Source organism: Mustela erminea, chromosome 14, assembly GCF_009829155.1.
Source record: "Mustela erminea isolate mMusErm1 chromosome 14, mMusErm1.Pri, whole genome shotgun sequence".
Taxonomy (NCBI): Eukaryota; Metazoa; Chordata; class Mammalia; order Carnivora; family Mustelidae; genus Mustela; species Mustela erminea.
This window is the reverse complement of record NC_045627.1, coordinates 5,744,051-5,765,184: the sequence shown is the minus strand read 5'-3', so window position 1 is coordinate 5,765,184 and position 21,134 is coordinate 5,744,051. Positions and strand designations below refer to the sequence as shown.

General features: G+C 47.7%; 1 protein-coding gene across 1 annotated transcript in view; it reads right to left on the bottom strand.

Annotated features, from left to right (window-relative positions):
- Window positions 1–322: 322 nt before the first annotated feature.
- KCNK1 (potassium two pore domain channel subfamily K member 1) overlaps window positions 323–21,134 on the bottom strand; it is a 43,081-nt gene continuing 22,269 nt past the window's right edge. Inside the window, exons 2-3 of the mRNA XM_032313011.1 lie at window positions 4,666–5,061; window positions 323–1,574 (exon numbers count right to left, since the gene is read on the bottom strand). Coding sequence (XP_032168902.1) covers window positions 1,315–1,574; window positions 4,666–5,061 — 656 coding nt within the window. The 3' untranslated portion in view covers window positions 323–1,314. The remainder of the gene's footprint in view (window positions 1,575–4,665; window positions 5,062–21,134) is intronic.

Sequence of the window (21,134 nt, the reverse complement as noted above, 5' to 3'; positions counted from 1 at the left end):
CGGGGGCTCTGGAGCCGAGGTACTTCCTTCTTAAGGCTGTGTTGCTCGGAGGCCAGACGGGCTCTCCTACAATAAAGACAGGCCAGCAACCAGCAGCACCAGGCTGGTAACAGTGTGCCCAGGGTGGCACGTCACGGAGGTATTTCTGAGAGATCTCCCCAAGGCTCAGTGATCTCACGGGGTCTTTTTCATTTCACCTTTGAACACTCTTAACAGTGTCCTGTGTGCACCATTTAAATGCTGCCTGAACAGCTTCTGTAAAGGAGTACAAACTTCGTGTGTACACAGAGGAAGGCTTTCCTTGATACAGTAAAACATAGGATTGCGACCAGCTATGACTTTTATTGATTTCAGCTTGTAAATGTAAAAACTCTCCGATTAATTTGACAGAATCTGTTCGTTCCGGGTGCCTACGTTCACGTCCTGGGCTGTGCAGACCAGGTGACTACAAATCACAGCGCACTTTCAAAACAAAGTAACTTCTTTTACAAACCGTATTCTTCGTGAGCGGTTCCCCTCCGGAGAAAGGCTTACGAACATGTGAGACATAGATTATCGTACTCTTACAAAGGGTGGAAACATTTTTTGTAGCAGAATCCTAGAGTAACTCACTCTCAAGTGTATTGTTCCCTTATTTTATTGCAGCGACTGGATTTTTGAGTACAAAGAGAAATCAAAAGGAAAAATATCTACAATCTTGGGTTAAGAAGGATGCTGGGACCCGGTGGCTAAACTGTATGTACAAGATACAAACAGGTTTATACTTGTATGTACACAGTTAACGGTTGCCTAATCATTATAAATAGTAGGTTTAAGTTAGATTCTACAAAAATAATGATTTGGGATGGGCACATGCAAACAGGTACACATAAACTTATTTATAAAACAGATCTCTATACTTCTTTTTTTTTTTTTGCTCTTAAATATAAATGTTGCTATTTAGCCTTTAGCTAAAATGATTTAAACACAAATCCCAAAGTCCCCGATCAAAAATATAAAATCAGCTTCTACCCACAGCAGCACCCTTCTTCATGTATCCTTACCTATTCGTAAAGTCTAGGTAATTTTGTCACATGTGAATTATAGGTACATATCCTGTTTCCTCAGAGATCACTCCTCCAGAGTAAAAGCTTGCTTTGTTCCATTATGTTGTTTTTTTTGTGGTGTTTTGATTTTGTTTTTTGTAAATATTTCAAACAGTAGACATCTGTTAAAAGATCATCTTGGCCTCTACATTCTCATACAAATCAATGAGACAAAGGCTCTTTCTCCCTGCTCCGGCCGTGGTGCTCCCGGGACAAGGCAGCAAAGCCCTCAGTTGCCCGCGGAGCCATCGGGGTGGGTGGAGGACTGTGGGCCCACAAAAGGCTCGTTCTGCTTCCGATCCTCCTTTGGGCCGGCAGCCTGGTCGGCAATGGAGGAGAAGGACAGCTGGTCGTGCTCTATGATGTGGACCCGATCCTCGTCCTTGTCTTTCTTCACGTAGAACATTTTTCTGAATTTTTTCAGCTCGTGGAGCTCACAGAAGGTTTCCAGAACTACCAACATGGCAATGAGGCCAAGGAGGAGGTAACCTGGGTGAGAAGAAAGACAGCGTCTCAGTGGGACCGAGTCACAGATGACTTCAGTGGTGACAGAGACAGTGTGCTGTTGAACTAATTCCCCGCCACTTTCTGAATAGCTAGGAATGTTCTTAGGTCCGTGGCTCCAAGAGGGACCACCCAGAGAAAAATGAAGAAGGACTTAACATTCTATAAACTTGGGATTATTCCGAATCAGGGTGTAATTTCTGAGAAAAGAAAAACTTGGAGCTGACATGGCATCGTAAGGAGAAATACCATCCTGTATTCACCCACACCCCAAGGGTGACCTGCAGAGGCTCTCCACCTCTGCTTCATGACCAGCGGCTCTCTAAAAGCCAGTGACATGTCAGGGGCACCTGGGTGGCTCAGTCATTAAGCATCTGCCTTCAGCTCAGGTCATGATCCCAGGGTCCTGGGATCGAGTCCTGCATTAGGCTCTCTGCTCAGCAGGGAATCTGCTTCTCCCTTTCCCTCTGCCTCCCCAGTTCATGCTCACTCTCTCACATCCTCTATCTCAAAAAAATAAATAATATCTTTAAAAAAAAAAAAGTCAGTGACATGTCCCAAAGGGTTTTGATTGTCATGAGTGCTGGGAGCAGAGCTTGCCACCTTCTTAAGGATTCAAGAATTTCATCAGTTTTTCCACTAAGGAGTAACAAGTATTGCAGTAGAAATTATAGCTGAAGCTAGATAAGAATCTCTCTGAGAATGGACGCGGACATGAAACTGGTCTTCGTGTGGCGATTCGCACCCGACCGGGATCCACCAGCTTCTTACTCCAAAATAGAAGATAACCTGTGGATTCAGGCCATGTGCTGTTCCTTGAATTCAGTGATGGGACAGTGGTGACTCTGAGTGAGTTCCAACACATTTAAAATCAGTTTCTAGGAAATAAAAAATTCATCATGGAAAGGACAGGGAAGTGAAAATGAAAACTAAAAATAACAAAAATCCCAATTTCATGGCCCAGTGGTAAAACGCTTGCAGAGGATTTTCAGAAAACAAGTGACCCGGCTAGAATGAGCAGCATAATAGGAACAAGGAGGCTGATTGTTTCAAGAATGCAGAGAGACACGGCTCTAGCATCCTGAGAGCCTGGCTACTGAGTTTTCATGATCAACATGGTGTATTTTTGTAAGAGCAATAACAGGGATGCTGGGTGGCTCGGGCAGTTGAGCCTCGGACTCTTGATTTTGGCTCAGATCATGACCTCAGGGTCCTGGGATGGAGTCCCACATCAGCTCCCTGCTCGGTGGGGGTCTGCTTGGGATTCTCTCTCTCCCTCTCCCACCCTGGCTTGTGCAAGGGTGCATGCGCTAAGATAAATAAATAAGTCTTAAAAATAAGAAATAGCAATGACGTTGTCGGACGAGTTGACAATTCCCTTCCTTTTCCTTTATCCAGTGTTTAGTCAAGCCTTGAACACTGACAAAAATATTCCACAGGGGTTTCAGGCAAAAGCGGTAGGATTTTATCCTATTCATAATCTAATACACTTTTGAAATATTCATTTGCTCTGTTCAGCACATATGCTACGTAGACCGCCTGTAACAAGCTGGTTCACACAGTAACAAGTGTTAAGATGATCGGTAAGGATTTAGCATTATACAAAAAATTGAGGGAGTTCGACAGTTGGGCAGAATTTATGAGACAACAGTGAGCACAAGAGACAAGCAGCCCTAGCAAACGTAATCGCAGAAGCATTCAACTTCTCCAAGTCCTAAAAATACTACCTTAAAATAAGGGGGTAATAGTTTACCTACCACATGAAAAAAAGGCTGAGCTAACATTTATTGGAGCTACTAAATCTGCCACAAAAACAGCCCGCAGGCCTCTGGCCCACCGACCAGGAGGGCCGAAACCGCTGTGCTCAGATCGCTATGCTGAGAGTGTAGGCCTGGAACGCTGTTTGCAAAGGGCAGGGTCGGCATGTTCTGTGAGTCCCAAGAAAGGGATATTCACTTTGGGCCAGGAATCCTACTTCTTGGATAGATACCCAAGTAGAAAAAATATAAACATATACAAATATTTACTATGGTGTTGTTTATAATGTACCCCAACAGGAGACAGTTGTAACAGTCAACAACAGAGGCCTCGTTAGTTTACTGTAGAGCCAGTGCTCAAATATGCGGGGGACAGTACAAAGAATTATGGTAACTACAGGAAACTGGAGCTCGTGCTTGTAACTATTTGGTAAGCATTTCTGGAACTTGTGTGTTAGCTGGGCACTGTTCAGAGCACTGGGGTTCATGACTGGGGTCTCTATCCTGGGTGAGCCCCTGGTTTAATGTAGGTGTTAAAATATACATAATTCAACTAAGCATGTTGTCAGGTTATGACGACAAGACAGGGCCAGGACACAGCATCTGACTGCCTGAGTCCCTCCTGTGATCTCCTCGGAAACGTGACATGAGCCGAATCTTGAAAAGTTCTTGAGACGGCAGAAAGGAAGACTGTGTGTGTATTTTTATGCAAAAATGAAGAGTTTCTTGAAAACAGGTTTCTAAGCTCTCAATACTGACATCCAATTTTAAAAAAATGTTTAAAAATGATAAACTACTGGCCATCTGAATTTGAATGCCTACTTTCCACATCCAAAATTCTGAAAATTGTTCACATATATTCTAACTTCTTTGAAAAAGAACCAGATGGACAAATGAAATACGCAACTCTTTTATGATTTTCTTGGCAAACTGAAGAACATGATTAATAGGAACAGGCTACATCCTAGCCCTAGTTTTCTGGAACTTAAAATATTTAATAAAAGCAGGAAAATTTTTTTAATTAAAAGCTGGCAATCCGGTATATTCTAGGCGGTGCATTTTTACACTAATTTACAATGCCTATTACGTTATTGGTAAGAAATTGATCAGTTATAGCATTAGTCGTTAGTAGGAAATCGATCAGCAGTTCTAAGGTACCTGGAAAAAATAAGACTCAGCAGTAAGAGTTTTGCACAAAGAGCTTGACAATTTATCAGTCAGGGCTTTTACGAATGACACTATTCATTGGAAGGTGAGGTGGGGCATGGAGCAGCAAGTAGAGGCCAAAGGGGATGGAGTCCGGGGTCCCCGATACTCACATGTGATCCCAATCTTATAGAGCTCTCTGAACTTCTGATTGTAGCCTTCTCCAGGGACGTAGTCCCCTAGGCCGATGGTGCTCAGGGAAATGAAACAAAAATAAAAGGACTCGAGGAAGTTCCAGTCGTCCTCTAAGATGGAGAACACAGCCGCCGGGATGAAGAAGAAGCAGGACACGGTGACAAAGCCGAGGAGGACGGCGTGGACAATGGCCACCACCTGCTTGGAGAAACCCCAGCGGACGTGGAAGTAGAGGACAGGCCTGCGGGTGACGTGGATGGTGACACGCTGGACCACCGCCGTCAGGAACAGGAGGGTGAACGGAATGCCGATGACCGAGTAGATGATGCAGAAGGCCTTTCCTCCGTCCGACAGGGGCACGGTGTGGCCATAACCTGCATGGGGAGGAGGTAAACTGAGGTGAGGAGGAAGTGGGGCAGAGTACACCTCTGTCAACTCGTGCCTGCCTGCTGTCCACCCCGACCCCTCCAAACCAAGGCAAAGAGTCGGAGCTCGGGTCTGATACTCTAAAGTCTCAACGGGAACACTGCACAAAGGATGTCACTGCCCTTGGCAAAATCGGACCAGCTCTTCCCCTCACATCCGAGCCGGGTTTTGAACCCACTGTCAGGCTGAAACAGAAACACTGTCTGAGACCAGCCAGGCAAACGCATCAGAGGACAGGCCTCCTCCCCCAGGCTGATGCCCCCTTGCCCTCACGCCCCCCCCCGCCCCCCGGGACCCTCATTCGTACCAAACACCAGTCTACACCTGCCTCCACCACAAACTGCTCATGCAATGTTCTAACGAGGGCGGCTGGACAGTGGGCATCTGAAGGAGACGCCAGGAAGCCACAGACCTCACCAAAGGAAAACGAAGATTAAGGCACACCAAGCCACGGGACCGAGCCTTTCTTGTACTTGCTCAGCTATGTGGCTAACAGCATATTCAGAAACTGTAACTTCCCCCCCTTGTCATTTCCAAAGGCTGCAAGATGTCGTACGTTCCCCCAAACAAACATTTAAAAAACACGTTAGGCCCCCATGATCCGGATGTACGCCTGTCTGACTTTCCAGCAGGTCTGAATCATCCCCAAATTAAGCCATTCCCCAGGCTTCATCCAACAAGAGCCAGCAAGAGAGAAGCCAGGCGGCTGCAGCTCGGAGAACCACGTTTAAAATTTCACGAGCACTTCACCCCAAAAGGCCTAACACGCCTGAATAAGTCAGTTCAGGAAGAAGGCAACAAAAAGGCCTAACACGCCTGAATAAGTCAGTTCAGGAAGAAGGCAACAAAATGCCTTTGTGTGTGTGTGTGTGTGTGTGTGTGTGTGTGAGAGAGAGAGAGAGAGAGAGAGAGAGAGAGAGAAACTGGATCCTGAAGAAGCCTCACATATGTGATTAGGATTAAAACGTGATTTCTAAACCAGATTTCTCCAGCATAGCCTCCTTAAAAATAAACAACTCTGAAAACCCTTCCGCTGTGGATCCCCATTTTCTCGGTTTTATGGCAGTTTGTGGGATAGGGCCCAGGGACGGGTGGTCAGGGAAAGCCTCCCCAGGGATTCCCAGGCACAGTGTCCACACAACAGTCGGGGGTTATCTGCTGGCCAGGGAGGCCCTCGGCTGATGAATGTGCTCCAGAGTCCCAGAAACCTGCTGCGATTGTCTGCAGCGCACACAGCCCCATGTGCCTCTTTCCGGGATGAGATCCTGGAATCTTAAGATTCTTGAAAGGGGTTCAGAACGGTTGTTTTGAGCAGCTGCGCCCACCCAGCGGCTCCCGCCGTACCGTGCTGGGCTCTGGGCACGGCTGCCGGGGAAGTGGGCAAGGCAAGGAGCACGGGGAGAACAGGAAGCATGGGCACGGCAGGGCCGATGCTGTTCCCACCAGAGAAGGAAGCAGGAGAAATGCAGCTCATGACCACGAGGCCCAAGTAAAGCAGCCACGTAGCAAGAGCCAGGGGAGAGGCGAAACATCAGAAGGGATGTTCTCGGGGTCAGAGATCTCTGGAAAGGACATCGCCCTTGACCGTGACGAAGCCACTGGAAAGCGATCACGAAGTTGGTGTCAAAGTATTAGGAGACCATAGAACTCAAGCAGGGAAGCCAGGGAGGCCTTCCACCGAGGTGGGAATTTTGGAGAGGAGTTGAATCAGCCAGATTTGGCAAAAGCCCATAAGTCCATAACTTCATTATGCTTTTTTATATATATATATTTTTTCTAAAAGTAGAACACACCAATTTCCTGGCGGCCCACCTCTTCTGTGCCATCTGTTCCAATAAATGACATGATTTCAGTTCTACTAGGAAAAAAAAGTAAACAAAGGTCCAGTTTTAAAATATTTTAGGATGTAATTTCTACTCTCAAATGACAACAGCTCTTTCCATTAGAGTGCTAACCAACTCTTCATGGACTAAAATCTTATCTCTGAGCAATGCAGATAATCATGACGAGGCTCTAAGCCTGTCCCCTGCAGTAATGTCTTTAAAAAATTTTTTTTTTATTTTGTTATTATGTTCAGGTAGTCATTGTATAGTACATAATTAGTGTACTAATGGATGCGGTGTCCAGTGATTCATTAGTTAAGTATAACATCCAGGGCTCATCACAGTACATGCCTTCCTCAATACCCAACACCCTGCCACCCTCCCCAACCCTCTCCTCCCTGAAACCCCCAGATTGTTTCTCGGGGTCCACAGTTTCTCATGGTTCATCTCCCTCTCCGATTTCTCCCCCTTTGGATTTCCCTCCCTCCCGCTGTGGTCCTCTGTGCTATTGCTTATGTTCCACAAAGGAGTGAGACCAAGATAATTGTCTTTCTCTGCTTGACTTACATCACTTAACATAATCCCCCTCCAGTTCCATCCACATCAATGCAAATGGTGGGTATTCAACCAATAGCCCCGATGAACATGGGTGCCAAAATACTCCACAAGATCCTAGCTACTAGGATCCTACAGGACATTAAAAGGATTATTCACCACTACTAGTGGGTTTTATGTCTGAGATGCAAGGGTGGTTCAATATTCACAAGTCAATCCACGGGTAGAGCGCATCAATAAAAGACAAGAACCATATGATCCTCTCAACTGATGCAGAAAACATTTGACAAAATACAACATCCGTTCCTGATTGAAACTCTTCAGAGTATAGGGATAGAGGGAACATTCCTCAATATCATAAAAACCATCTACAAAAAGCCCATAGCAAATATCATTCTCATTGGGGAAAGGCTAAGAGCTCTCCCCTTAAAATCAGGAATACAACAGGGATGTCCACTCTCTCCACTATTGTTCAACATAGTACTAGAAGTCCTAGCCTCAGCAATGAGACAACAAAAAGAAACAAAAGGCATTCAAACTAGCAAAGAAGTCAAATTCCCCCTCTTCGCAGTAATGCATTATCAAAATGCATAAAGCCAGTAATATGTTCCCACTAAGAGATTTAAAATCACCAACATGTAGATGACTCACTGAAAGCCTGTTTCTTCTCCTGAGGTTACATAGATAATTTTGGTTAATGGAAAATAAAAGTGTTAAATTTACACTCCATTGGTATTGCCTACACTTCCGGTGCAGGCCAGACTGGGAAAACTAGCCCCTGCGCAGAGCGCCCAGCATTTCTTTTGCAACGGACAGCCCTGAGTGCATGAGACGGAAGCCTTCAGTGCTGCTGAATTTTAATGAAGTGGTGAATAATTTACTCAAGTGCAGTCAGTTGAACCCCCAGACGAATCACAAAGTAAAGCTCCTATTTTAAAACCTTCTATTAAAATCCATTACAAACCACCAAGAATGTTGCAAAAGAGTAGTAAACCTTACATAGCTGGTGTTCTTTGCTGAACCTGAGCCTTCCGGTTTTTCTGGTATTTAAGTCCTCCTGAACAAAGTCCAAGACAGAAAACCTTTGTGGGCTCCTACTCAGGTCATTAGAGCAAGTCACCGACGGGCAACTTCTTCCCACACATGTTTCTGAGAGAGGGACAGTTGGTTGCTACGCCTCTGGTTGTGATCCTGCCCATATAACATATACTGTCATTTATTTAGATTATTTAGAATGATCTAGTATAACATATACACTTCCCGGTCAGCTCGCTGGATACCTGCTTAAAAACCATCTACGACAGAATCTCAACCTCTGAAGACTAATAAGGCCAGTAGAGATATTGAAATAAATTACAATGTTTCCTCTCCTGTAAAATAGAGTGCAATTTCCAATCCTGGGCTTCCGCTTATTACTTATCTCTCTCCCACTGAGCTGTGAGCCCCTGATGGGGAGGAAATCCTGTCCTCTACTGTGAGGCTCTCCTGGCTCTCCAACCACGGTGCCATCCAACACACAGGAGGGCCACAAATGCACTGTCCGGCAATGAAGAGTCTTCTGGTCACGCCGACTTTGCTACTATCATTGTGTCTTTTTTTTTTTTTTTAAAGATTTTATTTATTTATTTGACAGAGAGAGATCACAGTAGGAGAGAGGAAGGGAAGAGATCACAGAGAGAGGAAAGGAAGCAGGCCCCCTGCTGAGCAGAGAGCCCGATGTGGGACTCGATCCCAGGACCCTGAGATCATGACCCAAGCCGAAGGCAGCGGCTCAACCAACTGAGCCACCCAGGCGCCCCTGTCATTGTGACTTTTGTTTGCAATAAATTTTTGTTCCAAGGATTCAGTACGTGGTTACCTTCCAGACACCCCACACACAACATGCCTTCGTAGTTCCGTGTTTTACTGCAACACTTTGCAAAGACTCGCACGTGGGTGAACTCTGTTCATCCCTTCCATCAGGGTCATGGACAGGACGTGGAACGTCCAGCTTCTCTCACTTTGCTTATAATGGAAGTAGTTTAGGAAAGTGAGTAAACCACCAGCTCCCAGCAGAGGCCATCCCCAGGAGTCCAAACACCCAGCTCCTAGGTGGTACTGGCACAACGGCGCTTACTTTCTGGCACAAGCATGCAGTATACAGACTAACCCTCTGTCCTGCCGGCTTTCCTACCCACCTCCTATCACCTGGGCCCTTTTATGTGGGTATGGTTTTCGCTAATAGTGCTGGGAACACCACCATATTTTTTCTCTTGGCCTTCTAGAGTCGACATAGAATCTTTCACATATGAACAAGTCCTTTTGTTCCTATGATTCTGACTCAATAGGCAGTTTTTCGTTGTATTCTACCTGTTGCTGGCTGTGCCGAAGTACTCAACCAAAAATATTTCATTTTTCTCATTTTAAACTTTAGGTGAGGAGTCCGGCCAACTTAGGAACTCCTATTATGGACGCTTTCTTTCTGAAGCATTATCCATTTACTGCAACTCTGAAACATGTATTTTTTCATTCTAAGTCCCAATAAATAATACTGTCTCTCCATCATTTACAATTCACTCTCATAGTTTTTAAAAATTTATTTATTTATTTATTTGAGAGGGAGAGAGAGTGAGCATGAGAGGGGGGCAGATGGAGAGGGAGAGAGAGAGAAACCCAAGCAGACTCAGCATTGAGCGTAGAGCCCAACACAGGGCTTGATCTCACCACCCCAAGATCATGACCTGAGCCAAAACCAAAAGCTGGATGCTTAACTGACTGTGCCACCCGACGCCCCTCTCTGTCATTTTTAAGGACATATATCCCTGCAATGTCCTCTCTCACACTAGCCTCTCTGAGTAATTCTTGCAAGCCAAGATCCCCCATGAAGCCCTGCTTCACCAAACTGAAATGAGGAGGGAAAGGAGTGCACTATTTTCCAACTATCCATCCTCCTATCTGCCACTCCTGATCAGGCCAGCACCAGCAGGACAGCCCAGCTTCCCACCCACCTTGTCTTCCTGCGTGAGCCTAACCACATTGTTCAGTTTTAATCTGGAACATTGGCAGGAAGATACTCTATGTCACAGTAGTAGACAGGAAATCGTCAGCCAAGGGCGTTTTTTGCTAATTGTCATAATTATACATGTTCCCTATGGAAAAAAGCAGGTAATCATCCCCACCTACCCCTGCCGGCTTGTCCAACTATACCATCTGTTGAGCACTGTGACTTACGGTCTTGGTTAGGTTCCCAGAGGCAGGAAAAGGGAGCTCATGACCCACTACCCAATAGGAGGCTATAACCAAATTATGTCACATTTTTAGTACAGCTTTCCCAGAATTCCAAGCAGTTGCATTTCTTGTGGTTCCTACGGGAAGGAACAGGCAAGGCAGGGTATGCCGGCTGGTGTGAGAAGTTTCAGCTTGGGGCACAGATGTTGTCCCTCATTGTCCAGCATCTGGCCTTGGGGTCACCAAGGCAGTGGGACAGTAGCTCGGAGGGTAAGAGGCCGATAAAGGAGGAGCTTGGGGGTGTGCGCTCTGGGTTGGTTGGGTTGTATCTGGAAGGTGGGCTCATAGGTAAGCCCTGATTTCTCTAGGAATGGTTGACCCTGGGAAGGTGGGTTCCTTCAGGAGCAACAAGGCTCCAAGAGGTCAAAGCGTCAAAATAAAAAGACATAATAAAGCAGGAGGCTGGTTCTGGACGGGCATGTGCAGAAGCAACAGTGAGCCTCCAGGGCCTGTTGTAATAAGCACCCCAGTTAGAGTCCAGTGGACAGGGTACAAGTGCGGGGAGATATGCCTGCCAGCATTCCAGGAGGGTCACAGCACATGGCCCGTGAATAACTACCCCTTCGATACTCTGAACTCCTAGAACCTTTACGGTCTCCGGGTGTTCGTTACTTGTCAGCTCTGGCTTCGCCTGAAGACCTGAACAGAGTGTTCCAGAGAGAAAAGGAGGGCGGCTGGTGGGTGAGGCCCCAGGCGGTGGGCAGGGGCAGCCCTCAGAGATCGGCAGGCAAGTCCCTCTCTTACAGGAAAGGAGACTGTCATTAGTTTAGCAAAGTTCAAGCAGGCAAGGGAGGCAGAGCTGAACCCTGTGTTTACCGATCTTTTCAGTCGGGGCCCAACGGCTGTGGCGAGGAGGAACAAGGGAGAACAGAAAGGGGGTGGCCGCCGATTCCCCAATTACCTGGGGAATAAAAGCTGGAGAAATCCCTGGAGGTTTCCAAGGAAAGGAACCTTCTAAGAAGATGAGACCTAGGACAATGATGGCAGCGCTTGGCTACCTTACGCTGGGACCTCCAGAAACTCCCCAGCCCTGGTGACCTAGTGGCTCCAGGCCAGAGCCAGGCTACAGCGACAGAGCACTGACTTGTCCCGATCCCTGCTGGACCTGACCCTCCCGTTTTCTTGATTCACGGTTGCCTTTGCCTTGAGGTTATTCCCAAGATTTCTTTCCACTTTAGAAATTTCATCTAAGTGAAATCATTTCTGATCTTCCGGTCCCGATTACAGAAGTCAGGGGGCTGATCCATCCTCGCAGTGACCGCAGGCCCCGTCTCCTCCCGCAGACACGAGCCCCTGCTGCAGAGGCAACAACGCCGTGGACGGGCCCGGGGTTCCCATACCAGCTGCTACTGGGCATGCGCGCCCCGGACAGCAGTCCCTCGGCGCCCCCTGCGGAGGGGTCGGGACACGGGCTCGGGTACACACTCACGCCTGCCTGTCTGTTACACACGGACCCACCGTTTCACCGCTGGGACGCCCGCAGGGACAGTGAAAACAGACTCAAAGTCTGATCGCTGCGGAAAATGGCACAGCCGAAGAGGCACGCGTCAGATTCTAGTCTGTGTTTTTCGTTATTTAATTTTATTTCCCCTCCCACCCACTCCTGGCCATTTCTTAGGAATTCTGGCAGCAGGACAACCAAGCGAAGCTGAAGAAAGCAACAGAACAATGGGTCGAGTTTTTCCTAGAGCCCCAGTATTTCAGACAAGGCTTCCGGATCTATTAACTGAAGTGGTTTTTCCTCCACCTGCCACTTTGCTCAGGTCTGCCTTCAGGTTTGACATAATCATCCCACAGCCACGACGATCATGGGGTTTAAAAGAGACCCTATTGGAAAGGACTGCCAGGGATGCACTTTCAGAACAGGCTTTTAAGCTTCATGCTGTCGGCACGGATGCTGGGCAGACAGCTCAGGATTTCAATTTCTTTTGCCCTGGGAACAGTTGGGCACCTTGCCCTCTGGAAGACAGGCTCAAAAGGTAATAGAGAAAATGCTGGATGACAAGAAGACACACCATTTACGTGACGCAGAATTTCTACCTCCCAACCCTGCGTATCATCAATGGAGATCTTGCCTGGCCCAAAGCTTGACTTCAGATTAGTAGAAGCCACAGTGGTCCCCAACTGTCACCTGGTGAAAAGGGGTGGGGGACACCTAGACATCTGCTGAATCCAACCACGTTTTCATGCCTCTCTTTATAGGGTCTCAAAACAGTGATATTCCAAGGGTTCTAGGGGCTCTGGGAGGAAAACACAGGTGTCCGCCTGGCTTGATGGGAAAATCTCCACATTTTTTAGAGGGAGAAGTTCCTGAAATAAAGCCATTTTTTTTTTCCTTTTCCATCAGAACGTAAAGACTCTGAGGCTTGAGCTCTGAGAACACCGGGAGGAAGGTGCAAACAAAGGCCACACGTGTAAACTCAGCAGAGCTTCGGGAACAGGAGGAATCCGATTTCCTAGACTGAGCCCAGGCTTTGCTCCCTACTCGCTGTGAGGCCCCGGGAAACTTTGTATCTATATTTTCCTCATCTATCACATATGGGTCATACTTCCTACCCTCACGGAGGGGTCAACGAGGTTTACATAAAATAACCCACATGAAGCAATTAGCACAGACGCTGGTACGTCGGAAGTGCGGGGAGGGCGAACTCCTCCTTTGATGCCAAAAGACATCGCTAATGGAATCATCTCGACAGTAAGTCTGTTCTTTCCAGTGGGTCACACTCTTTCTAGGCACGCTGGTTAAAAATTGTCTGTCTGCACTCTCATCTCTGTTCTCTGCACACATGTTAATTCTCCTCACATCCTTCAAGGTCACTTCTTCCACACCGACGGTTTAAGCAGTTCCTGAGAGTGACCGGAGACCTAACAACAGCACTTAGGGGCCAATCGGATATAGGAACTTTGTGGCCACTCCGCAACTGGAGGGTCTACTAATGACCCCAGAGAAAGATCTAGACTCCCTTTCAGGTTCTCATTCCCGCCAGTGTAAACTGATCCAATATGGTGGCCGTTTACCACAGTCCCATTTTCATGGGGAGACACCAGCAGATTCCAATGACCAAAGGTAGGGAAAACTGCAGGTCCCCTCCCACAAAACTCCTCTACTGGGTGGCACATTACACCAGAAAGAGGCACAGAATAGTTATACAACAGGTTATAAACTCGGGGCAATTCCAACCCTTTCTCCTTTAGATCCTTGAGCAAGTCTTTCGTTGAAAGGTTTGCCAGAGTCAGAGGCAACACTGTTTTTGAAGCTGCAGTCAACTCCCTTCTGGCAGCTGAAAAATCAGGTGATGAAATACTCAGGTCCTTCCTTAAGTGGCAGAGCACAGAACAAGACCGAGTCCTAGGCCTTAAACACAGTTGTGAGGGGTACCCACTTGCTGGGCGCACAAAGATCTTCTACTCGCTCCAAGCAAGAGCAGACAAACGACATCCAGACATCTCTAGTTGGTCTACATAACTTGACCTCCCCCACTCTTACCCATGCAAAACACCCCTAGGACCCCTTAGGCGAATGAATGACCTCTCTGGTCTAGTTGTTCAGGTACTTGCTGAGACAGACTGAGGAGAGGAGATTCCTAGTCAGTCTTTTTTTTTTTTTTTTTAAACATTGTATTTATTTATTTGACAGATCACAAGTAGGCAGAGAGGTAGGCAGAGAGAGAGGAAGGGAAGCAGGCTCCCTGCTGAGCAGAGAGCTCGATGCGGGGCTCGATCCCAGGACCCAGGGATCATGACCTGAGCCAAAGGCAGAGGCTTCATTCAACCCACTGAGCCACCCAGGAGCCCCAGTTTGTTTATTTTAGACGAGGAGGAAGGAAGAGAGAGAGAGAGAGAGAGAGAGAGCACGAGCGCGCACATGCGCATGAGCGGGGGAGTGAGGAGTAGAGGGAAAGAGAGAGAGAATGTCAAGCAGGCTCTACGCCCAGCCTGACATGGGGCTCGATCTCACAACCCCAACATCAGGACCTAAGCTGAAACCAAGAGTCAGCTGCTTAACCATCTGAGCCACCCAGGCTCCCCTCTAAGTGGTTACCTTCAAAGGTGCCCCAGGAAAAGCAGATTGGAAACCCGGGGCAGGAATCCTAAACTCAGGTCCTTATTTAAATGTCCAGACTTGGTATGAGCAGGGTTGAATTCCTGTCAAATGCCCGGAGAGTGACTCAAAATAGCCCTTTTCTCTGCAGACTTGTGCAGGTGGAGGCCCACCTTTCTGCCTTGGCCCCAGAGTAAAGGTGGGGGGCAGGGCCACCTGAACCCACCAAGGACATGGTTACTGGAAGCCACCAAGACTTGGGGGCCATGTCACCCCAGCACCGCCTTGAAAAAATGGACTAATACGCTAGGATAAAATAAAAAGGTGAGGGAGGCATGTGGGACAGATGAAACAGGGCGGCAGAACTGAATGCGGACAGCTGGCCTGGGGGTGGACGGAGTCCTCATTACACAATTCTCTAATTTTACAGGTTTCATAATATCTGTAATAAAAAGTAAAAGCGTCGAGACTTTGAAATGTGGACATTAATAGCTTTTCATCTAGACAGCCTCTGAGGAAGACCTAGACTGACTTTATTCCTTAAAATCCCACTTTTACAGTCAGTACTAACAAGGGTGCCCGGGTGGCTCAGTTGGTGAAGCGTCTGCCTTTGGGTCAGGGTCCTGGGATCAAGCCCTGCATCGGGCTCCCTGCTCACCGGGGAGCCTGCTTCTCCCGCCCCCTTTGCAGTTCACCCTGCTGTGCTCTCTCAAATAAATAAGTAAAACCTTAAAAAAAAAAAAAAAAACCAAAAACCAAATAAAAGCATAACAAGATGAAGCAGAACCCAGAGGTATAGCACTTACACTCTGGTACAGCCAAATGTGCTTTCTAAGCCTTCTAAACCTCTAACAGTCTCATCATCTCCTCAGCCAGAGGAGTTGAATTCTCCAGCTGCTCTCTGAGGGCACACACTCCTGGGCCATTGGCAAGGGGCTGAGCAGAGAGAGTCGGGGGTTTCCTCACAGTGTTCCAGGGGTTTAAAGCAAATCAGCTATCGGCTGCCATCTGTGGGACACAATTCTTGGGGTGCACCTGCCAGGCTGCTGTCTCCCCCCCCAGACTCCCCAAGAGTCACCAGTTAGGGCTGGGAACCACTGATCTACCCTAATGACTCCCAAATGTACTTGCCTTCCCCTTTTTCTGAGCTCCAAATTCATGCCGAAAACCCGATTCAAAATCCCATCTGGGATGTGATACAGGCTCCTCAAAATTGCTAGATCCAAGAAAGATTCCTTGATTACGTCACACAAAGGACCTCCTGCCCCCACCATTGTCCCTTGCTGTGAAAACCACAGCCCAGACCAGTCCCTCTTCTAGTTTTCCTCATTTCAGTACTGTTACCTGTTTAGTTCTTCAGGCCAAATACCAGCTAGATTTTTAAAAATTCCTCTTTCCCTTGTCCTTAGCATCAAGTCTATCAACAAATCCTACTGGTTTTACTTCTAAAGTATTTTCTAAATCAGAGCACTTTTGTTTTAATCATTCCCATGCCCGTTAACCCAAGCCACATGATTTCTCCCCACTGACTGGAAGAACACACTCCTCCTGCCCCCTCTGCCCTACACCAAGTCTGGGAGACACCTGTGCTGGTTTCCTGCGGCTGTCCTAACCAACCACCACCCGTGTGATGGCTTAAAGCAACAGACAAGTGTGTGTCACGGTTCTGGGGGCCAGAAGTCTGGAATCAAGGTGTTGGCAGGCTGCGCTCCCTTCAAAGGCCCTAGGGGAGGGTCCTTTCTTGCCTCTTCCAGCCTCTGGTGGCTCCAGGCTTCAAGGAAGGTGGCTTCCTTGGCTTGTGGCGGCATCACTCTGCTCTCTGCCCCCAGCTCCACTCGACCTCGCCTCTGCACCTTCTCCGCTTCTGTCTCATTCAAGGACACTCGTCATCGCATCTCGGGCCCATCTGGATAATTTGGAAGATCTCCTCTCAAGATTCTTAATAAGGGCTGCCTGGGTGGCTCAGTCAGTGAATCGTCTGCTTTCGGCTCAGGTCATGATCCCAGGGTCCTGGGATCGAGTCCCGCATCGGGCTCCCTGCTCAGCCGGGAGTCTGCTGCTCCCTCTGCCTGCCGCTCCCCCTACTTGTGCTCCCTCTTTTTGACAAATAAATGAACAAAAATCTGAAGGAAAAAAAAGATTCTTCATTATATCTGCAGGGACCCTTTTCCAAATAAGGTTCAGGGGTTAGGACATCGCCACAAACTTGGGGGGCTGCCACCAATCCACTACAACACTGTAATTTTTAATAATGAAAATTATATCCCATTAATCATTAGATCAAATTGCTCCAACAACTTTTCATTGCAAGTGCTAGAAAGAAAATGTGAACTTAAATTCCTTGCTATGTTTTCTAAGGCTCTATAGGATTTGGCTCTTGACTAAATTCTGTGACCAAATTTTCCCACTACTATCTCCCTCACATACTACCCTGTAGGGACACCAGCCTTGTGTGTACTCTTCAGAAAGTCCAACCTCCAACCCCAGGGCCTTTGCATGTGCTATTCCCCCTAGACTTCCAGGACTGGTGCTTCCTCCTCATTCTGGTCTCAGACTCAGTATCACTACCTCAAGAGCAGGCTCCCAGGTTGCTTTCTCTGAAGCAGCTCCATCCCCTCGCAGTTGCTGACGCCCACCATCCTACTGCAGTTTCCGAACATCATCTTACTCAGTTTTGTGCTGGCTGCCTCCCCAGCCAAAATGGAGACAGGGCCCTTGTTCGTCTTGTTTATTGCTGTATGCTTACATGCCTAGGAGCGCTGCTTTGCCTGTAGGGTGCCCTTACTACGAATTTGTTGGCCGTGTGAATCAGAAGGCTGTCTGTTTGGGGAGCATCATAAAACCCCCTGAGACGGTGAGTTTAATTGGAAAGAAACATGAAATGCAGCATGGCTCTCTGGGGACTGTGGACCAGGAAAACGAAACCCAGCAAGGGACGAAGTACGGTGACTTAAGGGAACTTACTCTGGGAAAAGCGCTAAAAATAGGAACCCATCAGAGAAAATGGTGCACCATGGAAGGAAAAGTAGAACTGAATTCATAGAGACATGATTTCCAGTCAGCGTGAAGCGAGGGGGCCATTCTCCAACCCCAGAACTCCCAACAAGCCGTTAAATTTCAAATAATACTTACATGCACCCCCCGCCCCCAAACCCGAAGTCCCCGGTCCATACGTACTCCAAGCCCCCACCTCTCGCATCAAACCCGGCCCTCCATTCCCGCCCCGCTGGACGGACCACAGCTGCCTCTAACCCAGCACCCAGACGGACACCTGCATTCTCTAGGTTAAAGAACAGCTCCACTGTCCACCCACCAGCTGCCTAGCAGTAACCCCCAACTCTTTGGGCCTCCCCCATAACATTCGAGCGAACACCAAGAGTCACTGACTTTGGAAGAATTTCCCCAATTTATTCCTTCTTCTCTATCACCCCCCTGATGTCTTAGATGAGGTCTTTATCATGTCCCCTGTACAAAGAGCTCCTGCTCACTTTTCTCCTACTCTGCCCATCCCCCCCCGCCATCTCTTGCCCCTCAGGCGTAGGTCTCTGGATGGGCTCCCATAGCAGGTGACACCCCAGAACCCAGAAGATGCACACTTCCCTTCCTTGCTGCCCCAGAAGCTGGGAGCTGACTGTCTGACAGAGACCCGGCTAAGGAGCTATGAGTGGGAATCCACTAGAGGGAAGCTGGTCCAAGGAAAGCTTTGTTTCTTCCTACCTTTGTTTCAGACAGCACATCTGGAGCTGAGCGCCCATCCTGGGACTCCTGAGGCACGGCGTGAGTGTGACAGCCCCCTTGGATGAAGGGGCCAGCCAGGCTGAGCGGCTAGACCAACTCCAGCAACGGCTCACAGCCAGACCTCATAGCCAGAGGAAAACTGTCCCCCCGTCAATGTCAGCCACTACAAACTACAAACAGGAACTTTGGTTGACCAGAGCTGAAAGCAATCTTAACTGGTCAGTGACTTGTATAATCATGATCAGTTTACATGTGTCTTTAAGGTACACTTGACCCCTGGTGCTCTTTGCTTATTTCTCTAACTCTGGAGCCCGGCACAGAGCCTCGCAGGTGGCAAGTTCACACAGCCATGAGAGGCGGGGGACATTGTGCAGAAGGAAAGCAGTCCTGAAAGGCTGTTACCAGCAGACACGAGACAGACCTGACCTTTAGTCTCAACATTTTCCCGGAAAACCATCTCCTTTGGAACAATGTACAGGGGTACCTCTCCAAGAGATGAAAAATACGTATGTAAAATGTAACCAGATTTCCAGCATGGGGAAATTAGTTCATGTGAACAGAACCTAACTGTTGAGGCCAATTCATTTTACCACTAACATGTAGCTATAATTAATGACTTCCCTGTCTGTTTTCTCTGTCAATGGAGATGAAATTAGCAATATGATGAGTCTGTTGAATTCGGGCTAATCACTAGGTCAAAAGCAAGGCTGGGCTTCCCAAAGGTCCCTAAGATGGTTCAGCAACAAGAAGGCAGGCCCCTTATGCCATTATTCTTTACCTGATCAGCCTACAATGAATCGGTCTGAGTTAAGCCCACACGGACATACTGCAATTGTGATTTCTTATAAGTGTTTCCAGGCCTTTTGGAATCTACCCGTGGTGCCAAAAAAAAAAAAAAAAAAAAAAAAAGTTATATTTTATCAAAGAACTAGTTTCCAATTTACTTAAATGTTACCAAAAATGTTTAACGCCTCAAAGAAGTATCATATGGCTTTCTCTCACTGCTGCTTCCCACACACTCGGGGGATTACAGTCTTTCTGTTTTGGAGAAGAGAATTTGCAACTCAGCTCTCTCTTTGGATACATGTGCGAGGTCCCCTTTGCAGAGCCTCACTGGAAAAATAAGAATATTGAAGTAATAGCGGTGACCCCCAACATATGCTTAATTTGTAATCTCTCTTTTCCACTCATCCCCAAAACCGCAGATTAGCAATGGCATAAAGCAAGAATGAGGCAGGAAGAGCCCCACTGAGGCCCTTGATCAGGTACATTCCAACCTGGACCACGTGTAGGATGGACTCAGCATTCAGTACCACTTTGCAGAAAGGAGTTTTCAGGATAAAATCCAGGAGTACAAAGTGAAAATCCAAACTGAAACCAAGCTAACATGCGAACAAACCACAGTGTCAGATTCACGGGATGATTGATATCCTGTTGTTTTTTAAAAACTGGACAGCTTAAAAAGCACGGAGACCCCTCTCCAGATTCCCTGGGGAGGAAGATCAGGTATTCGACCCAAACACACAAAGAATGTTCAGTGCTTTGTGAGACGTTAGATTCTTCTAACTTTAAAGATTCTTGGCAGATAAGTGAGCAGGAAGTTTGATGGTCCCACTAGGCAACACAAAACCGTATCTAAGCCCAAAAAGCAGGAGTAGAGTTTGACTGTGTTGGCTGTGATGTTCAGGTCTCTAGGCCACACCCATGAGGCGCCAAAGGCTTCTGGATTCTTCACTTGCTGCAGGTTCTTCAAAGAAACAGGACCAGAGCTCCTCTCCTCTTATGAAAAACAACAGATGTGGAAACAGGAAGAGAGCATCTTAAAAAATGCAAAAAAAATGCTCTACATAAGAGAGGAAGAAGAGGGTCAGCCCACTCTTTGCTCTGGTCCAGAGTCAGGGTCCCAAGAATGCAAAACGCTAATCCTGCATATTCAATTCAAATCCTGTATATTTGCCTCTTGTCTTGGTGCCTTAAGACTTGAGCCCAGTCGTGGAGCTAACAGCCATGCGCGCGATACACATGTGGGTGCAAAATTGAGGGGAGAAGGCTTCTGAAGCCTTCTGGTCCAAGGAAGCTAATTATCACCAGGCTTACGGTGTCCTTTCCCAAACAGTGAGTGGCATCATTTGTTCTGTGGGCCGTTACCCGGGGGGTAGCGGGAAAAACCTACGGCTGCTTCTGTGGACACACACGCACCCCTGTCGAGCCAAACGTAGGCAGCACAAGCTGCTTGGAGGAGTCATATGAATCCCTCCCTTTCTAAAAATATTCCTCTCTGGCATACAACGCTACCGAGCATGGCTCGACTTAGTCATCGAGCCCATGGCTGCAGAGCTGGAGTACACATCCCACCGGGCGCTGCCCCAGCTGGGTCCCCTGGTCCTGCACCTGTGCCATCAGGCAGCCGGCCAGAAGGGACCGTCAGGAGACCCTCACTGGAGGAGACTCAGGGGCCAGCAAGCTCTGGAATCGTCACAAAGCTGCTGCATGACAGTGTATCCCACAGGGCTTTGGTCCCATCTAAGGAACAGGAAGCACTCTCACGTGTGCTGAACCATCGTTTCTAGAGCCGATCACTTCTTTTATTTTGTTT